Source organism: Leucoraja erinacea, chromosome 1, assembly GCF_028641065.1.
Source record: "Leucoraja erinacea ecotype New England chromosome 1, Leri_hhj_1, whole genome shotgun sequence".
NCBI lineage: Eukaryota > Metazoa > Chordata > Chondrichthyes > Rajiformes > Rajidae > Leucoraja > Leucoraja erinaceus.
In genome coordinates this window covers 42789336-42807221 of record NC_073377.1, presented here as the reverse complement: position 1 = coordinate 42807221, position 17886 = coordinate 42789336, and the positions used below count along the sequence as shown (strand labels likewise).

Here is a 17886-nt window from a genome sequence, read left to right as displayed (position 1 = left end):
CAGCAAACATGTGGCACAGATATAGAACATGCAACCATATGCTTGTGCTTGCCACATTTGTCAAAATGGTGTTTAGAGAAGCTAGCAATACAGTAGTGATCTATTTGGACCTCACAACAGCATGTGATAAGGTGTGCCATGTATGCCAGCCTGTTAAAATTCACATATCACTTCAAGACAATTTGAGATATAAAAGAAAATTGTCTCTCACAGAACCTGTATGATACAAAGTTAAAAAAAATAAAATAAAATAACCATGCATTTGACGCGGAGATGATGTGGCTTTGCACTGTGGATAATTGCGATATGAACCAATTTCTAGGAGCGCAACTCCCCACCACATAATGATTGGGGGGAGGGAGGAGGGGAGGGGGGAGGGGGGAGGAGGGGTTCACCGATGCTCCCTTGTGCCACTGAACCATTAGTCTATGCAATAAAAAGGATTCAAATGGTTGGGAAAAGTATTGCTTGGAGAAAAAAAGAACTGGTTACCCCAGGAAGTTTGTTCAATCACAAACCATGTTCATTTTTATACACCAGTTTAATCGCAGAAATTCACCTGTACACCTGCTGCAGTCACAGGCCTTCATTTTCCAAGCTGCAAAAGGCTACGATTGAAAACATTCGATTACTAGACTCAAGAATGTTTGATTGTCATATATAACGGTGAAATAATTAAATTCTTACATGCAGCAAAACAGGTTTCCAAACACCTATAATAAACAACAAAAAAGTCAAATAAATAAAACCCCCAATATAGTGCAAAGCAAATCAAAAACCGAAGTCCTGGGGCCAATCAATGCAGTTCCTAATTCAGAGTTTAGTTAGAGTTCGCAGCATTGATTATCCTGACGGTTGTTGGTACGAAGCTGTTCCTGAACATGGACATTACAGTTTGCAGTCTCCTATACCTTCTTCCAGATGGCAGGACTGAAATGAGACCATGGCCAGGGTCCTTGATGATGTTGGCTGCCCTTTAGAGACAGCACCTCCTACAGATTCCTTCGATGGAGGGGTCAGTACCAGTGATGCACCTGTTGGCAGCTGGTGATGATTGCATTAATGTGCTGGGTCCAAGATCGATCTTCAGAGATATGCACACCCAGGAACTTGAATTTGTTGACTCACTCCACCACCAACCTGTCGATGAAGACAGGTTTGTGGATCCTCGATCTTATAAATTCAACAAACAGCTCCTTAGTCTTACTGACATTGAAAGTTGTTCTAGCACCATTATATCAGATATATCGATCTCCCTCCTGTACTCCGACTCATTGTTATCTGTAATTCATTCAACGAGGGTGGAGCCATCAACAAATTTAAAGGTGGGTTGAGACTGTGTCCGACTGCACAGTCATGGGTATAGAATGGGTACAGCGGGGTCTCAGCACATAGCCTTAACGTGCCCATGTGCTGATGGCTATTAGGTGGTGTTAATACCAATTTGTATCGATTGTGTTCTGTTGATGAGGAAGTCAAGGATCCAGTTGCAAATGGATGCACAGAGACCCAGAAACCTGAGCTTTGTAACAAGTTTGGAGAGGATGATGGTGCTGAATGTCGAGTGCGCAACAGCCTGATGCATGTGTTTTTATTGTCCAAGAGGTCTAATGTAGATTGTTGACCCAGCAAAATCGCATCCCCTGTTGATCTATTGTAGTGGGTCCAAGTTCTTGATGAGGTAGGAGTTGATATGCACCACAACCAACCGTTCAATGCACTTTATCACACAAATGTTAGTGCCACCGGTCGGCAGTCATTGAGGCATGTCACCTTAAGGGCCTGTCCCACTTACCTCGTGGTCGCTTGAGGCGTACGGGCACCGGATGGCCGCGCGGGGCCAGTCCCACTTAGAAGCGCGGAGGGGTATGGAGTTGTGCAGGGCCGGTCCCGACATCGCGCGGGGCTCCAAAATTCTTGCAGTGAACAAAATGTTCGCGTGCCAACGGCCTGTCGTGGAACTGACGGCCAAAGTGGGACAGGCCCAAGACCCTGGCGCGATGCAACGTCTCACCTTCAACAGCAGCAGAAGCAGGCAAACGATCGCCGAACTCAGCCTGGGGCTCACAGACGTTGCGGTCCGGATCTGCCCCCACTTCTACTCCTAGAGCGGGGCCAAGAAAATTAAAGATAGACACAAAATGTAGGAGTAACTCAGCGGGACCGGCAGCATCTCTGGAGAGAAGCAATGGGTGATGTTTCGGGCCAAGACCCTTCTTTTGAGACTGAAGAAGTCTCGACATGAAACGTCACCCATTCCTTCTCTCCAGAGATGCTGCCGGACCCGCTGAGTTACTCCAGCTTTGTGTCCATCTTCAAATGACGTCACGTGCTCCAGACGGCTGTGCATACGCATGTAATCACGCCCGACCTTCGCTCGACCGTCTCAGCTCAACATGACCACGAGGTCGCGTAATTTGCGTGGCAAGGACACATAAGTGGGACAGGCCCTTTCCTCTTCTTAGGCACCATTATTACGGATGCCCTTTTAAAACAGGAGGCAAACTAAGAATTCAGCAATGAAAGATTAAAGATGTTCGCAAGACTACAGCCAGTTGTTTCCCGCAGGCTTAGAGAAAACAACCAGGTACACCATCAGATCAAGATGCTTTCCAGGGATTCACCTTCTTGAAGGGTCTACTGACGTCAGCTTCAGTGTTTGAGATTGCAGTACCATCGGGGACAACGGATGCATAAGAAGGCACATCAGTGTTTTTCCTATTGAAGCATGCATAGATGCATTGAGCTCATCTGGGAGTGATACTTCACTGTCATTTGAGTTTCAATTGATTTCGCCTTGTAGGAAGTGTTCATGTGCAAGCCCTGCCACAACTGTCTTATCCTCTAGTTAAGAACAAAAATCCCTTTTAGCCTTTTGATGGGCGTATAGAGGTTGTATTTGGAATTCTTATATGAATCTGCGTTGCCAGGCTTGAATCCCGAGGTCAGGTCCTGAGAAGATTACCGACCTCCTGGTTCATCCAAGGCTTCTGGTTGGGGAACATTCAGATGGTTTTCGTGGGAACACACTCCTCCACACATTTCCTTTTGAAGTCGGTAACAACCATGGCATATTCGTTCAGGTCCGTTCGTTCCTCTGCCTCTTCTGACTAGCTCTGTTCAGTCCTCAATGCCGGACTGCACTCTTTTCATCATGTCAGTGCGGGGTCAGAACTAAATATCTCATTGCATAACCAGAGCTGAAGCATTAAGCATTCCCAAATTCCCGAGGTAAAATCTTAAACCATAAACTGACAAGCAGAACCAAATTTATAAGACAACAACAAATCTGAAATGTAACAATCTATTCAGAGATTGCAAGCTCTGTATGTGATGTATATTTCTCAGCCACAAATAATTGGTGGGTCCCAGCATTGTCCAGCACATACTAAACATACAAATTTACATCTTCACAGGAATACTCTGATCAATTCCTCGTTGATTTCTGATTTTTGAGCCATATTGGTCCTCTCATTTTAGAAAGATTCCAACCAGTAAGCCATTTGAAAAGCTACTTGCCAACCTCAATGTACCTTTGTTCAATTATTTTTCTAAGTCTACTCTAGCTCTCAGAGTAACCTGATTCCCCCAATTATTTTCTTAACACCAATTCTCTCAGACATGACGATTGACGTCCACCTGATTTTTCCATCACTGACCTACAGTAAGGGTATTTTACAGTGGCCAACTAACCTACCAGCAAGCGCTTTCTTTGGCATGTTGGAGGAAACTGACTGTTGATGAAATTCATAGATCTACATTGGGAATGTGCAAACTCCACACAGACATCTCCAGTGGTCAGAATCAAACACGGGTTTCTGGAGCTGCGACACTCCACGCTATCTGCAGCACCACTATGCCATGACAACATCAGTGGGTCATTCTTAACCGATTCAGAACTGAACAAAACCTCGACCTCTATCAGATACTTCAGATTGCATCTCTGACATAATACAAACATTGCAATCTCATCGACCATCAAATCAACTGTGGACTCCAGGACCTCCACTTGACCACTAAATATTTTATTGATTAGCATGATAAATATTCAAATATTACACAACTGAAATTAATTACAGTGTCCTCCTTAATGTTTGGGACAAAGCTCTAGACCCTTTCAACCATCGACCCATTGATATAAATGGCTTATTTGACTTTCATTGGCATAACTTTGGTCCTCATGTTGATAAAAGCAATAAAAGTTTCCAAAGGTGATGGAAAGACTGGAGGAAAGACTAGGTGCTGAGAGCTCTCTTATACCTGTATTATGGAGGCAATTAAACATACCTGAGCAATTACAAACACCTGTGTCTCAAACATTATGGTGCCCTGAAATGGGGGACTATGTATAAACACTGCTGTAATTTCTACATTGTGAAACCAAAATGCATAATGATGTTCTTTATTAAAATCTGACAATGTGCACTTTAACTACGTGTGATTTTTTCTATTACAAATCTCAAATTGTGGAGTACAGAGGCAAATAAATAAATGATGCGTTTTTGTCCCAAATATTATGAAGGGCACTGTAACTTTCAAAATTATGCCATTCGTAACCTTTTATTACTAATCCTCCCAAAGAATACACCACTCTACCCCAAATCCATTTATCACTTAATTGCATAAATCAGCATCTGTATGAAATGTACAGAAACTCCTTTTGGTATGTATCACGTGCAAGATGTTGTATTTTTCAAAAAAATTATCATACGATTGTCTACACCAGAGTCTAGGTAAGTGAAAGTTGAGAAGTGCAAAGGGCATAAAACTCACTTTTGAACAATAACAAAACCACCTTTCATCTGCAAAGCACCCATCCAACACACTTCCCTTCATTTCTTTGCAATGAGTCAATTTTGCATCCGAACAATATTTTTAATGTTGATGCACTTTCATCATCTTAATAAACCTTCTCAGTGGCACATTATCAAATGCTTTCTGAAAGTCTGTTATCACAAGATTTGCTGCACCAACCTTGGCTATTATTTCAAACAATTCAACTAAATTAGTCAACACAATATGTCTTCAATTAAAACTGGAAAGCAACAAAATCTGCATATGATGAAAATCTGAAATACAACAGAAAACAGAAAAAGCTATACAATACTTAACGTCAGAAAAATCTAACATACTCTACATGCGCTAATTAATTAAATAATTGATCTTAATTGATTAATAAACTTTATTTCTGACTCAAGGTCGAGACAAGGGACAACATTACATAAAAATACATTGCATATTAAAAACATAAAATACATATAAAATCTAAGTATATTACATAAAAGCAACATAAGTTATATATTAAAAAGAACACAATACATGACAAAATCCCGAATAAAAAAGAATGATCAATGTCCTACAACGAGACAGCGATACCAGTGTCTCCACAACTGGGATTCGTAGCGTGTGGTGCCAAACCTTATGTTTGACAAGGCCACAATAATTACATTTTTAGGGTCATTTATCCTGCAAATGAATTTATACACATGATTTCTTAGGATAGCTTCTAAAGTATTGACTCCAGCAGCCACAAACATGTTACTAGCACTACACCATCTAGGTTTCCTTAGCAGTGTTCTCATGGCATCATTATATGCCACATTTAGTCTCTGCAAACTTGTCTTTCCGTAGTTAGACCACAGGTGCGCAGTATAAAGTGGTGTGCAACATGTTCTAAACAGCGACATCTTCACCACATCTGTACACGCACCACACTTACGCAAGAGAATATTCGCCTGTACATACAGCATACGTCGATGCCTCTAAATATCCTCATCATCTGTCATTTGTTCTGTAATAAAATGCCCAAGATATTTTACCTTATTACAGACACTAAGATTATTGTCAGGCAATTTAAAATCAGGAAATTTTAGACATTTGGTTCTACAGATCATAACAGCATTCTTACAAGCATTATATTTAATATCATGTTCCACACCATACACAGAACACATAGTAAGGTGCTGCTGGAGACCAGCGCGAGATGGACTAAAGACCACAAGATCATCTGCATACATAATATGGTTCACTAACATATTACCCATTCATGCACCCAGTATTACAGGCTTTTGATTGTTAGGACAGTTCATCAATAGAAAGATTAAAAGGGGCTGAGACCCTAATGCCCCATTTTATTTGCATAGTCTGGTGGGCATACCAGTAAGCCAGAATTCTCACAATGTATTTAGGCACTCCTCTTTAACATTTTAACAACCAGCTTTCTGTGATTAACACAATCAAAAGCTTTGGAAGCATCAATAAAGCACATAAGAATTGAAGAGTTTTTGCCTCTATATTTGTTTACAATCTCCTTTAGGGCATGTATGCACAAGTCAGTGCCATGTTTAGTTTAAAACCAAACTGGTTTTCTGTGGAGTTAACAAACTCATTTACTCTCTCCAGCAGAACTCTTTCTAAAACTTTTGACAATATGCTGGCTAAAGCTATGGGCCTGTAATTATTTAGGCTGCCTACTTTACCAGCTTTGCCCTCAATGACCGGCACTAACAGAACAGCCAACATTTAGTCTGGTAACAAGCCAAGAATCATAAAGCCAGTAAAACAAATAGCAAGGAGAGGAGCTATCCTCATATTCACATACTTAAGATGTTCAGCAGAAATATGATCCAAGCTACTTGCTTTGTTGTCGGACAACTTGTTCATGGCATGATACACTTCATGTGACATAATCACCATTGAGTCATTACTCTCAATATTGTCCACCCTATACAACTCACCTTGGACACAGTTGAATAAAGTACAATAATGTTGTCACCATAACTCCGCGTTATTAGCTGTTCCAGAGATTCCATCTACAGTGCATGGTAGAGATGTTTTGTAACTGTTAAGACCTCTCACTTCTTTCCAAAATTCAGTAGCATTGTGACTTAGCAACTTCTTAGTCATGGAATCAGCCCTCGTAGCTTGCTCATTTTTACAGATGAAGCGAACAGCTTACTTATATCTTGCATTAGTGAGCTTCTTGTACTCAAACACAGGCTCTTGTCTGGATCTACCTGCCATAGCCCATGATTTAGTGGCTTCACGGGCTTCAGCATGATACTCAGCTACATACTTATTCCAGCCAGGCCTGATGTTATGTGTCTTATTTTTATGCTTGCAGTAGGGCTTACTGCCTACATATAAAGCACTTACTATATCATTATACATGGAACAGATATCTCTCCTATGCTTCATATCCTTACAATTAACATTACTACACTTTATTGTTTCTTTAGGTAGATAAATATTGCTTAAGGATCTATCTGTATGGGCATAATAAGCTAAGATGTCTTCCTTTGTGAGGGTTGACCAGTCACTTTTTCTGTGTTAAAGCTATTTCTATCTACGGATACCACAGGTAGGTGTTTATTGTCATAGCAACAGGTATATGATCAGTCATTGCTGCCCCATACAAAATGCTCACACACCCCAATGAGGCATGTGCATCAGCTGTACTAATACAGTGGTCCAGCCATGACGTAGTGTGCCAGGCCTCACTAATATAAGTATAACTATCGTATAGCTATAGGTAAAAGCACTTTGCTTGACAATATTAAATTATCTTGAAAGAACTGAGCCATATAATTAGCAAATAATGATTTCCTATCTGAAATATCTGCATTCATATCCCCAATTACATATACACTACAATAATTATTGGTTTGAATAAAGGAATAGATGAAACCAAGCCTATTTAAATATTCATCCTCATTCTAATGGCATTCATAGGGTGTTTACACATTCAGGATAACAAATTCCTTGTCGTTGTGAGCAAAGTGTATTACAATGCACCAGTCAGCATCAAGCCAAACCACATTTATTGATGAGTCAAGCTTCTTGTTCCATAGAATAGCTACACCCTCCAGTATCCTACCTCTGACTATTCCCATGCCAAGGTCAGTTGTAGACTCTCCAGCCCCATGAAAGTTGTCATTGAGAGAATTGAGTTTGTCAGCTAAAGAATACAGATATTCACTTCCCTCTCGTCATGAACCACCAAAAACAAATGTGGCATCTCGACAACGTTAGTTTCCAGCCTATCACAGACATTCTCCACTTTGCAACTTCAAACACACACTAACTTTATCACTTTCCCAGTTCTGATGAGGGGTTATTCATATTAAATTTTAACTGTTTCTCTCATTACAGAAGCTACCTTACCTGCAGAATATTTCCAGCCTCCAATGAATCAACGACATCTAGCCTATGACAGTTGGGGATGTTCCTGATGTTGGGGAAGTCCAGCACAAGGGGTCACAGTTTAAGGATAAGGGGAAAGTCTTTTAGGATCGAGATGAGAAAAACATTTTTTCACACAGAGAGTGGTGAATCTCTGGAACTCTCTGCCACAGAGGGTAGTTGAGGCCACAGTTCATTGGCTATATTTAAGAGGGAGTTAGATGTGGCCCTTGTGGCTAAAGGGATCAGGGGGTGTGGAGAGAAGGCAGGTACAGGATACTGAGTTGGATGATCAGCCATGATCGTATTGAATGGCGGTGCAGGCTCGAAGGGCCGAATGGCCTACTCCTGCACCTATTTTCTATGTTTCTATGAATCTTTGTTTATTTTAACCATGATTATTACTTTCACTGAGTGACATTAGGCTGACACCCCACTCTATACCTTTCTTCTTTCTTGATAGCAAAATAATATTAGCCAATTCCAGCATTCAATGTTCTTGGAAAGATTGCAACCACCATCTTACTTTTGTATCTTTGTTTCTTTCAGCAGCCTAACTTATATTTCACCCGATAAGGTGACTTATCAAATTACATACATTTTCAGCATGCGTTGTCTCCCTGATCTACCCATTTGTTCACAGCTGTGTATCTTCTCAATATGTGTTGTCTCTCTATAATTATCTATCCATATGTTTATCTCTTTATTATAGCGGAATAAATGAATCACTTTCAGGATCAGCAGCTCTTTTCCAACTGAGTGCCACAGAGATCAGTACTCATTTATTCACAATTTATATCAACAATACAAAAGATAAGAGTTTCTTAGAAGCTCTAGTGCACCTTAATGTCACAATATAAATAAAAGTTTCTGCAAAATCAATAACAATGGTCCAGGTATTCAGAAATTATACCAAAATATAGTTGGGGGCAGAAGATTTAGCAACAGAGCATAAGTGATGCTGACTTGCTTGCAAACTCAGTCCCAATTCTTAAAAACAAGAACATTTTAAGTGCAGCAATTGTGCTAAATAAGTTAGTATCTCGTGTTCAGTCCTTTGTCACTTAACTAAAACCAAGATGAAAGAAATAATTTTTGATGGTACTAAGTCAACCTGCTCATTTTAGCTTAGTTTGGTTTAGAGATATAGCGTGAAAACAGGCTCTTCAACCTACCGAGTCCACACCAACCAGCGATCCCCACACATTAACACCATCCTACACACTAGGGACAGTAGTAGTAGGCCCCTCTCAGTCATGACTGACCATGGGTGATGCATCCTGGTCGGATGCAAGCCTAGGCGATGTCATATGGAGGACAGGCTGTTGCCCATGCAGCACATCCCCCCTCTCCACGTCGCTGATCGATCCAAAGGAACAGCAGGGCCGTTACAGTTTAGCACCATCGCCATCGCAGGAGCTGCCAGAGCGAGGTTTCAGACAACGACGAACTGCCTTAGAGGCTTCGACTCTGGATTTTCTTGAGGTTTTCTCCTGGAGCCTTTTCCATGACTGGATATGGCCACAAGACAGTCGAGGTTTTAAAGCAGAGTTTTCCCTCTCCTAGATGGACTGCCTTCCCAGGCTGACGATCCCCATCTGCCCGAGACTAGTGGGGGCGGGAGCGTTCACCTTCCCATGCAGGTCTATAACACCCGCCCACTGCCCACATAGGGAACACTTACACGCTTATACCAAGCCGATTAACCCACACACCTGTACGTCTTTGGAGTGTCGGAGGAAACCGACGATCTCGGGGAAAACCCATGCGGTCACGGGGAGAACGGATAAACACCAACACACATCACCCAAGATCGAACCCGAGTGAAAAATCCCAACAATATTTTCTGGGAGATAAGATGAAGTGTCAAGATTTGTGACTTATACCATTATACCAATAAGAGAGTTGTATTGGGAATCAGACACAGATCATTCTTGCAGTTAATATTAATTTTCATCAAAAATAACCAAAACATTAAGAAAGGTATTCAATAACAAATGAACCAGCAATCATGCTGCCATATTATTTTGCAGGTGCTTTGCAGTTTATAGCTTTATATTGAGCCAAAAGAGATGGGGGAGATATTGAACAATTTCTTTTCTTCGGTATTCACCAAGGAGAAGGATATTGAATTATGTGAGGTAAGGGAAACAAGTAGGGTAGCTATGGAAACTATGAGGATCAACGAATGAATGAATGAATGAATGAATGATATCTTTTATATCGAACGATTAAAAAAAAAGAAAAGAAAAGATGAAAATAAATAAAAAGGAAAATTATATATATATACATATATATATATACATCAATACATACACACTAAACATACATATACATGTATACATACATATATATACACATATACACACATACACATATACATAACATATATGTACATACATAAATTAAAAAATCAAAAGCCAATTTCAACATAATACACATTAGACTTGTTGGAAAAGGGATAGGAAGAAGCCTATGCTTGTCAAGTCCTACCCCCATTCTTCACCATTAACAAATGCAAAATTCAATAAAATAAACTAAACAGACAATTCAAATAAAACTACTCCAATCAAGCTATTAAGAAAAAAAGAACAAAAAAAGAAAAGAACAAAAAGAACAAGCACCATTAACATCTGTGAGATTTACATTCTCCTTCCTCATTACTGTACTTTTCAAAGATATATCTTTTGTACATTTTTTTAAATTGCATTATATTCATACTTTGTTTAATCGTTTCGTCAAGACCATTCCACAAAACCACCCCACAAATGGAAATACACATACTTTTTAAATTGGTCCGAGCATAATGCTGTTTCAAGTTTAGTTTCCCTCTAAAGTTATAACCCCCCTCTCTGTCTTTGAACAGTTTTTGTATGTTTACAGGTAGCAGTTTATTTTTTGCTTTATAAATTATTTGTGCAGTCTTAAATTCTACGAAGAGGAAGCACTGACACTTTTGAAAAATATAAAAGTGGATAAGTCTCCAGGTCCTGACAGGATATTCCCTAGGACATTGAGGAAAGTTAGTGTAGAAATAGCAGGGACTATGACAGAAATATTTTAAATCTCATTAGAAACGGGAATGGTGCCGGAGGATTGGCGTACTGCGCATGTTGTTCCATTGTTTAAAAAGGGTTCTAAGGGTAAACCTAGCAATTATAGACCTGTTAGTTTGACTACAGTGGTGGGAAAATGAATGGAAAGGATACTTAGAGATAATATATATAATCATCTGGATAAACACGGTCTGATTAGGAACAGTCAACATGGATTTGTGGCTGGAAGGTCATGTTTGACTAATCTTCTTGAATTTTTTGAAGAGGTTACTAGGGAAATTGATGAGGGTAAAGCGGTGGATGTTGTCTATATGGAATTCAGTAAGGCCTTTGACAAGGTTCCACATGGAAGGTTGGTTAAGAAGGTTCAATTGTTGGGTATTAATAGTGGAGTAGCAAGATGGATTCAACAGTGGCTGAATGGGAGATACCAGAGAGTAATGGTGGATAACTGTTTGTCAGGTTGGAGGCCGGTGACTAGTGGGGTGCCTCAGGGATCTGTGTTGGGTCCACTGTTGTTTGTAATATACATCAATTATCTGAATTTTGGTCACCAAATTATAGGAAAGATGTCAACAAAATAGAGAGAGTACAGAGGAGATTTACTAGAATGTTGCCTGGGTTTCAGCACCTAAGTTACAGAGAAAGGTTGAAGATAGGTCTTTATTCTTTGGAGCGCAGGTTAAGGGGGGACTTGATAGAGGTCTTTAAAATTATGAGGGATAGACATAGTTGATGTGGATAAGCTTTTTCCATTCAGAGTAGGGAAGATTCAAATAAAAGGACATGATTTGAGAATTAAGGGACAAATGTTTAGGGGTAACATGAGGGGGAACTTCTTTATTCAGAGAGTGGTAGCTGTGTGGAATGAGCTTCCAGTGGAAATGGTGGAGGCAGGTTCGATTTTATCATTTAAAAATAAATTGGATAGGTATATGGACGGAAAAGGAATGGAGGGTTATGGTCTGAGTGCAGGTAGATGGGACTGGTTGAGAGTAACTGTTCGGCACAGGCTAGAAGGGCCAAGATGGCCTGTTTCCGGCTGTAATTGTAAAATGGTTATATGGTTAGATCAAACCCCGTTTCCAAAGCAATACATAGCGCTGTGGCAGATGTAATAGGCTCACAACTACATCTGTCACTCTATGGAATAGGTCATGATCTGCAACCATCAGTAAACCCAGAAATGTAAAGCTATAGGCATATCAAAATATACATGTATTTTTTTAAATTATCACAAATCATGCCATTCTCAAATTATTTGTTTTTAATGGTTATAGTTCAAGTTAGGATTCAGAACACGATCCCAGTTTATAAAATCAAGCCCCAGATTACTGAGCAAAGTAATCTTCAGTCTACCATCTGGCCGGCAATTATGAAGATCGACCAATTTATCAGTGACATATATTTCAAGGAAATATTTACATAAATAAGAAGTCTTGGAGAGTCACTGAAGCAACTCAGCACGTTGTCTTCCGTGTTTTATTCGTTACTGTTCCTTTTTATGGTTTTTATATTTAAGTAAATTGCAACGGCTTTACAAGTACCCACCATTACCACTGCCACCCCATCCCAACGTCAAGTACAGAATTATCCTGGACTGACGCATACTAAAATATGCCAAAAAAGACTTAAATTGGTACTTACAACATGAAGTCTTGCTCCCAACAAGGCTGATCCCCTCGCACTGCTATTGTAGTGCTTTTAACATTCTGTACTTTCAGCGTCACATAAGTGTTAAATTTATCTGTCAAAAAAGAATAGGATTTTATGCAAGTGTAAATCATACTTACACCAGTTTTAACAGTTCATTTTAATCCCATGTCCACCAGTGTTTTATCACAACAAATAATAATTTACATGAATGCCGCAACGTTAAGGTCATAAAACATTCCTCAGCTATTCCATAAGTCTACCTTAATTTGACAACAAACCACTTCAATCAATCAATCAACCAATCAATCAACCTTTATTGTCATCTTGCAAAGCAACAATTGTACAGTGCAAAATGAGAAGACGTTTCCCAGGGAATACCGGAACATCGCACATAAATCTTAAACATTTCACACATAATAACAGTAAAAACAATCCAGTCCCTGATAAAACAGTACAAACAGTTAAAAGCAAGTAAAACAGCAACATTAAAATACAGTAAAATCAGTCATTAAAATGTCCAGGGCAGCTGATTTGAGTGGCCAGTGCCAGAGTTATTAAATTGTCAGTGCAAAGTGAGGAAATATTATACAATAAAATTGCTCAAATGATAAGTTCTTAAGGAACTTGTGTTAAGTTGCAAGAGAAGAGCTTGGAGTTGGGGCTTTCAGAAATACATGTCTCCACAAAGAAATAATGAACAAAGAGCACACACAGGAGAACAGATGGCTTATCATAACATGGAAATGTTGATCTGAATAGGCATATCTTTATTTATTGCTTTGAAGCAATAATCATGCTGTCAGAAGTTGTATTTGGTTTAGGTTGGCATTTATAATGGAGGTTGTTAATGGGATCTTTCTCCATGACATGGGCACCATCCTTCTTCTTTTGTGACACATCTTCCGAGCTCGGCTGTGTCATGAAGGCGATTTATGGTAGTGGGTTGTAGGAACCAAGGGTAGATACTAGTCTGTGAGATGGTTTGTGCTGTTTAAATGTATTTATGTTGGCATAAGAGATAAGGCATAGGTAATGGTTGTGTGACCTTTGCAAAGGATTTCTTATGGTTATAGAAGACTGAGAATGTAACTCTGTTTTGATCTAAGCCAAACGATTGGGGTTTGCATACAGTAATCTTCAAATTGCTGTGTGGAATGCTATTGATAAGAAGTTGTAAAGAGGCCTTACATTATTTTCCTCCAGAGATAGAAGGGGGAGGTTGTAATACAAAATGAAATTAGACACATGAGAGATCCATGCTACGCCAATCACTTTGGTAAACATATATGCACCCAATTTTGATAATCCTCAATTTTTTAATAAAATCCTGAATACAATCGCAGAATTTAACTACCAAAATGTTATTGGAGGAGACTTCAACTGTGTTTTAGATCCGTACTTAGATAAATCGATGCAAAAACAAAGAGGTAATATGAAATCTAAAACTAATGAACTCTTAAATACATATATAAAAAATACAAATATAGCAGACGTCTGGAGGATCGCGAATCCGACTGGAAGGGAATATTCGTTTTATTCAATGGTACACAAAACATACTCACGTATAGACTACTTCCTAGTGGATACAAAACTAATCTCTTATACTATGAACCCTAAATATCACACCAATACGATTTCAGATCACTCCCCGTTAACTTTCGTTTTAAAATTAGAAGGAATGTCTACGAACAAATCGTTCTGGAGGTTTAACTCGCAAATTCTGAAAGACCCACAAGGGTATATATCTAAAAAAAAACAGATGGACCTATTTTTTGAGACAAACGATACACCTGGTATATCGCCCACTTTATTATGGGAATCCTTCAAAGCATTTATTAGAGGAGTCATTATCTCGTATCAAGCTTTTCAAAACAAAAAGAATAAGAATGAACAAAGTCAATTAGAAGAACAAATCAGACAACTAGATATAAATAATGCTAAAGTTCCAACTATGGATAAACATAATGAAAATGTAATACTGAAATTTAAGCTAAATAAATTATTATCATAGAAGGTTATAAGATTATTCCAAATTACAAAACAAGAACATTTATAATTTGGGGATAAATCCCATAAACTTTTGGCATGCCAACTGAAAAAACGGGAGAAAGATCATGCAATTTTAAAGATTAAATCAGATAGAGGGGAATTGTTAACACTACCTAATGATATCAATAAAAGATTTGCTCAATTTTACAAGAATTTATACACATTGAAAACGCTAATAGACAATAATAAAGTTTCAGAATGTTTGGACAATTGTAACCTTCCAAAACTAGAGCTGAAGGAACAAGAGGAACTGGGAGCACAAATTACATCTAAGGAAATAGAAGACACAATAAACACACTTAAAAATAGAAAAACACCAGGACCAGACGGATTCAGTAATGAATTTTATAAATGTTTTTACGAAAAAGTTACACCACGTCTACAGAAAATGTATACATACACTTTTAAAGAACAAATCTTACCTGAAACACTAGCAGAATCAACGATCACATTAATACTTAAAAAAGATAAAGATATAGAAGAACCAGGCTCATATAGAGCTATTGCTTTGTTAAATACGGATCAAAAAATATTAGCGAAAACGCTAGCTAGAAGACTAAGTCAATATGTTAGTAAATTAATAAATGAGGATCAAACGGGATTTATACCTAAGAGATTCATTTAATAACCTGAGACGTCTGCTTAACATAATGCACTCTCACAAACCTCAAGAACAAGAGTTATCTATCATTTCATTGGACACAGAAAAAGCGTTTGATCAAGTAGAATGGGATTATATGATTAAAGTATTGCAAAAATTTCAAATGGGAGAGAACTTCATCGCATGGATAAAATTATTATATAACAAACCCACGGCTAGAATATTAACTAATAATATACTATCTACGAAATTCCAATTAACAAGGGGCAATAGACAAGGATGTTCATTATCACCGCTGTTATTTGCTCTGGTAATTGAACCTTTAGCTGAAAAAATTAGAACACACCCGGATATTTACGGTTATAATACAAAATATTCAAATAACAAAATATCCTTATACGCAGACGATGTATTACTGTATATCACAAAACCCCAAATCAGTATACCAAACATATTAAATCTAATTGAGGACTTTGGATCTTTCTCAGGATACAGAATAAACTGGAACAAAAGTGAAATTATGTCGATAAAACCGAAAGACTCAACACATCTCTTGAAATTCCCCTTTAAAATAGCCACAGAAAATTTTAAATATTTAGGAATTGAAATCACTAGAAACAATCACGCTATGTTTAATGCCAATTATAGCCTCTTACTTAAGAAACTAAATAATCTAATCAAATTCTGGAAAACGCTCCTGATGTCTTTAATAGGTCGAATAAATGCTATAAAAATTATCTTTTTACCACAAATCCTATATTTATTTCAATCAATTCCAATATATCTTCCAAAAAAGTTTTTCAAAAAACTACTCGGATATTACAAATTTTATATGGGATTATAAATCCCACAGAATACAAAGAGCACACCTTAGTAAACCAAAAGAGATGGGTGATCTAGCGCTCCCTAACTTTATGTACTATAATTGGGTAGTAAATATTAAAAATATGATTCACCTGCTGGACAACTCTGCCCAGCAGGTGGACTGGATTGTAATGGAGAGAGAGGACTGCTCTCCATGCAATACAGGAGCGACTCTCCTCTCACCAATGAATCTGAATAACAAAAATTATAATAAAAATCCAATGATCCATAGCACAATTAGAACTTGGAAAAAAATAAAACAGAATCTAAAATTAAGAAATCTATCTCTTTTAATGCCAATAGTCAATAACCCGTCGTTTAAACCTTCAATTATAGATAAATCATTTACACAATGGGAAAGAATGGGAATCAAAACGCTCGGAGACTTGTATGAATTAGGAAAATTATTATCATTTCAACAATTACAACTGAAATATAATTTGAAAAATAATCAATATTTTAAATATCTTCAAATGCGTGACTATCTGAAAAAATAGACAAAAGACTATCATAACATGCCCCCAGACTTATTGGATGAAGCCATGAAGACAAAGGCTGAATCAGCAAATCTAATATCATACTTATACAACATTATTTTAAATATAGAAATACCTACAACCGATGGTATTAGAAGAGACTGGGAACAAGAACTAGCTATAAAAATTTCAAAAGAGAGCTGGGATAAACACTTACTAAATGTGCATAAATGCTCGATCAACGTACGACATACTCTAATTCAATATAAAACATTACATAGACTATATTATTCAAAAACTAAAATAAATAAACTTTTCCCCAATGTCTCACCCATTTGTGATAAATGTCAGTCACAAGAAGCTACCATAGCGCACTCTTTTGTTTTTTGTATAAAAATCCAAAAATTCTGGAACGAGATATTTGAAATCTTCACAAAATTATGTAAAATAAAACTTGTACCAAAAGCAGAATGGATCATTTTTGGAATATCGGAAGGTAACCCCGAATTAAACGTGTTTCAAAAGAACTTAATTAATTACGGGCTAATAATGGGAAAAAAGCTTATACTTAAATTTTGGAAAAATGCTCCAATACCAACAATAAAAATGTGGATTTGAAACATGTTCGAAACACTACACTTGGAAGAGATGAGACTCCTCCTAGCAGGCAAAGCAGACCACTTCCAAAAGACGTGGTCTGCATTTATGGAACCATTACAAGCATAACGTGCAATAGTAATTTAAAATATAAATGGTACCAGGATCTGGTAACGGGGGGTATAAAATAATGTTTTTTTTAAATACTGTTGGTATATCCTTTTTTGCGGAGTTTTGTGTTACAACACAGCTATTGTTTTTCCTTTTTTTTTCTTTTCTTTCTAGGGTCTTATTTCCTTTCTTTATTTCCTTCTCTAACTTCCCTAAGGGGCTTTCTTTTCCCAACACTTTCCTGCACCTTCACGATTCTTGCTCACTTTCCTTACTTCTTTTATTTCTACCTTTT

At 38.0% G+C, this 17886-nt stretch overlaps 1 protein-coding gene across 4 annotated transcripts in view; it reads right to left on the bottom strand.

The window, feature by feature from the left end:
- LOC129696097 (protein unc-13 homolog B-like) overlaps positions 1 to 17886 on the bottom strand; it is a 411098-nt gene that overhangs the window by 285334 nt on the left and 107878 nt on the right. For all 4 annotated transcript variants that reach the window (XM_055633576.1, XM_055633551.1, XM_055633558.1 and 1 more), the window contains exon 3: positions 12885 to 12984. In XM_055633576.1, the coding sequence (XP_055489551.1) occupies positions 12885 to 12984 (100 nt within the window). The remainder of the gene's footprint in view (positions 1 to 12884; positions 12985 to 17886) is intronic.